Here is a 2,663-nt window from a genome sequence, read left to right as displayed (position 1 = left end):
TTGCCAGATTCTTGTGGCCTGGTTTGGCCTCTGTTGGAAACAGGATGCTGGGCTTGATGGACCCGTGATCTGACCCAGCATGGCAATTTCTTAAATTCTTACCCTCACAGATTCATTATGTGTATATGTGTGTGTGGGGGCCTGTGAGAGCCTATATGTGACACACAGGCTCTCACAGGCACAAACCATACATAAACACACAAGCTCTACACAGACACATTCACAGGTTCTCACACAGACACACATAGGATGTCACACAGCTACACACACATGCACACACAAACAGGCTCTCAGACACACACAGGCTCTCACTCATTCACATACACAAATATATAAGCTCACACACACACACACACACATATATATATATATATATATATATATATATATATATATATATATATATATATATCAGCTCCACCACGGCCCACTGATCTTTCTGCTTGGGGGGGTGAGCGGAAGCTGTGCGTGGGTGTGTGTGAATGCATGCCCATACAGGGGAGACTGGTCTCTCCTTTGGCCGCCAGCGCTGGTGACCTGTAGCCTCTCTCCTTCTTCGGCCGCCGGCAGGTTGAGTGCCGGTGTCCTGCAGCTTTTCTTCTTCGGCTGCCCGCGGGTTAGGCTCCGTCGACAGCCCTGCGGCATCTCCTGCTCCTGCTGGCCCGCCTATTATCAGGCACAGGCTCCTTGGAACTTTAATTCAACCCTCCCTCCCTTACCCCCTTTTCTGTACTGAGCTGTAATCGCATACGCAGGCTGCCTAATGCCTGACAGCGTTTTCATCCATTGTAAATTTGCTGTTTCTTTATGAACCTGTTTAAGGGGGCATATCCGTGAAAGCTAGTTACAGATTATTGAGTTAATCCAATACCAAACCACGCTTGCGTGTTCACTTTATATGAAGAAAGAGATTCGCGGGATAAAAGTTAGCAGGGCCTAAATGGGAATTTCCCCGTGCCACGTGCAGGTACTGCCCCGCTCCCAGAAGGAAAACGAAAGTGACTTTTCCGTTGTTGCAGTCTTCTGAGACGTCAGAGGAGGCGGAGAGGAACATTTCTGGTAGTATAAAGAGGCGGGATCTCTGCCGCCGGCTTCAGATTACTTCCAGCATGAACTGCAGTCAGCGCGCCGGCGTAGCGCTCAGCCTCACCATGGAGGGAGCGCAGGGGGCTCCCACGCTGCAGCCTCTCTGGGACGGCGTCAGGGCACGGGAAGCCTGGCTCAGATCGCCTTTCTTTCCGGTGATCTTCTCCTTTACAGCCTACATGGCTTTCTGCCTTCCTTTCATTCTGATGGACTTTCTAAGTGCTAAAGTACCTGCTCTGAGGAAATACAAGCTCCAGCCTCAGAACAGTCCTACCTTGGGAACGATGATGCGGTGTGTGTTTCACACCATCTACAATCACATCGTCTTCATTTTCCCAGTGACTGTTGCCCATTGGTACTGGCGACCTGTAAACTTACCTGAGGTTGCCCCAGAGCTGCTGAAAGTCCTGCTGGATACCATTGCTTGCCTGCTGCTTTTCGACTTCCAGTACTTTATCTGGCATGTGCTGCACCATAAGGTGCCGTGGCTCTACAAGACTTTTCACAAGCTGCATCACAAGCACACATCTACTTTTGTCCTGGCAACACAATACTCCAGTGCCTGGGAGACGCTGTCGCTTGGATTTTTCGCGGGTGCCTGTCCGATGCTGATGAAGTGCCATCCTATGACAGAGATGGTTTTCTTCGTGGTCAACATTTGGCTGTCAGTGGAGGACCATTCGGGGTACGAGTTTCCCTGGTCACTGCACAGGCTGGTGCCGTTTGGACTCTGCGGAGGACCTCCACACCATGATATCCATCACATGAAATTCCGGGCAAACTATGCTCCTTACTTCACCCACTGGGACAGACTTTTTGGCACACTTGCTCATTTACATTCTGCAGAAAGCAAATAACCTACACAACACGTTTTGCGCTGTGACTCTGCCGAGGAAACATACAGGCTTTGGTCCCTGGCATAGTATGAAACTGGTGTATTTCTGAAAACAGCTCTGCAGACTCTGCTTTTAGAAATGTTGTATTATGGGGTAATATTGCCTATTGGTAATGCAGATCCAATCCAGAAGCTGTGCGTAGAGCAGCCTAGTACTGCTGTGTGAAACATGAAACAAAATGAAGAAACGTAATCTTTCCATTTTTAATGGGGATGTCTAAGCTTTTATAAAGCATTTAAGATATTGCTGAGCAATAATTTATGGTCTTAATGCATTTATTACTGCTGAATATTAATGGAAGTGCAACGTCTTAAGGATTCTTTGCCTGTTGATTACATGAAATCCTTGTGATAGATACGATATTGAAAGATTATATTTACTATTTATATATATATATATATATTATTTTTATATTTGCCTATTTATGTTGGAAAAAGTACAATAAACTATATCCACTTTTTGAAATCACACGTTGGGTTGTGCAGTGATCTGTGGTGACATTCATAGTAGGGGATTCCGTAAATGCATTCCATGGTACAATCATCTTCTCTTCCCTCTCCTTATGCCTAGTTCCCTATCATAATTACGTTCCTCTCATAATCCTCCACCCCACCCCCTTGGCATAGTCATTTTCCCTCCTGTTCCCCCCCCCCCCTACTTTAATTATCTTCCCTTCCTCTC

The 2,663-nt window shown here is 46.8% G+C and overlaps 1 protein-coding gene across 1 annotated transcript; it reads left to right on the top strand.

The window, feature by feature from the left end:
* The first annotated feature begins 1,083 nt into the window (after window positions 1–1,083).
* LOC115095736 (cholesterol 25-hydroxylase-like protein) lies at window positions 1,084–2,450 on the top strand. The gene has a single exon (XM_029609833.1). The coding sequence runs from the start codon at window positions 1,110–1,112 to the stop codon at window positions 1,941–1,943; it is 834 nt and encodes a 277-aa protein (XP_029465693.1). The 5' UTR covers window positions 1,084–1,109; the 3' UTR covers window positions 1,944–2,450.
* The last annotated feature ends 213 nt before the right edge of the window (window positions 2,451–2,663 follow it).

Source organism: Rhinatrema bivittatum, chromosome 7 (genome assembly GCF_901001135.1).
Source record: "Rhinatrema bivittatum chromosome 7, aRhiBiv1.1, whole genome shotgun sequence".
NCBI classification, from domain to species: Eukaryota; Metazoa; Chordata; class Amphibia; order Gymnophiona; family Rhinatrematidae; genus Rhinatrema; species Rhinatrema bivittatum.
Note: the sequence above shows the minus strand (reverse complement) of the source record. Positions and strands in the feature narration are given on the sequence as shown.

Excerpts from the sequence above, each read along its gene's own strand:
- LOC115095736 (XM_029609833.1), top strand. The coding sequence starts at position 1,110 with ATGAACTGCAGTCAGCGCGCCGGCGTAGCGCTCAGCCTCACCATGGAG.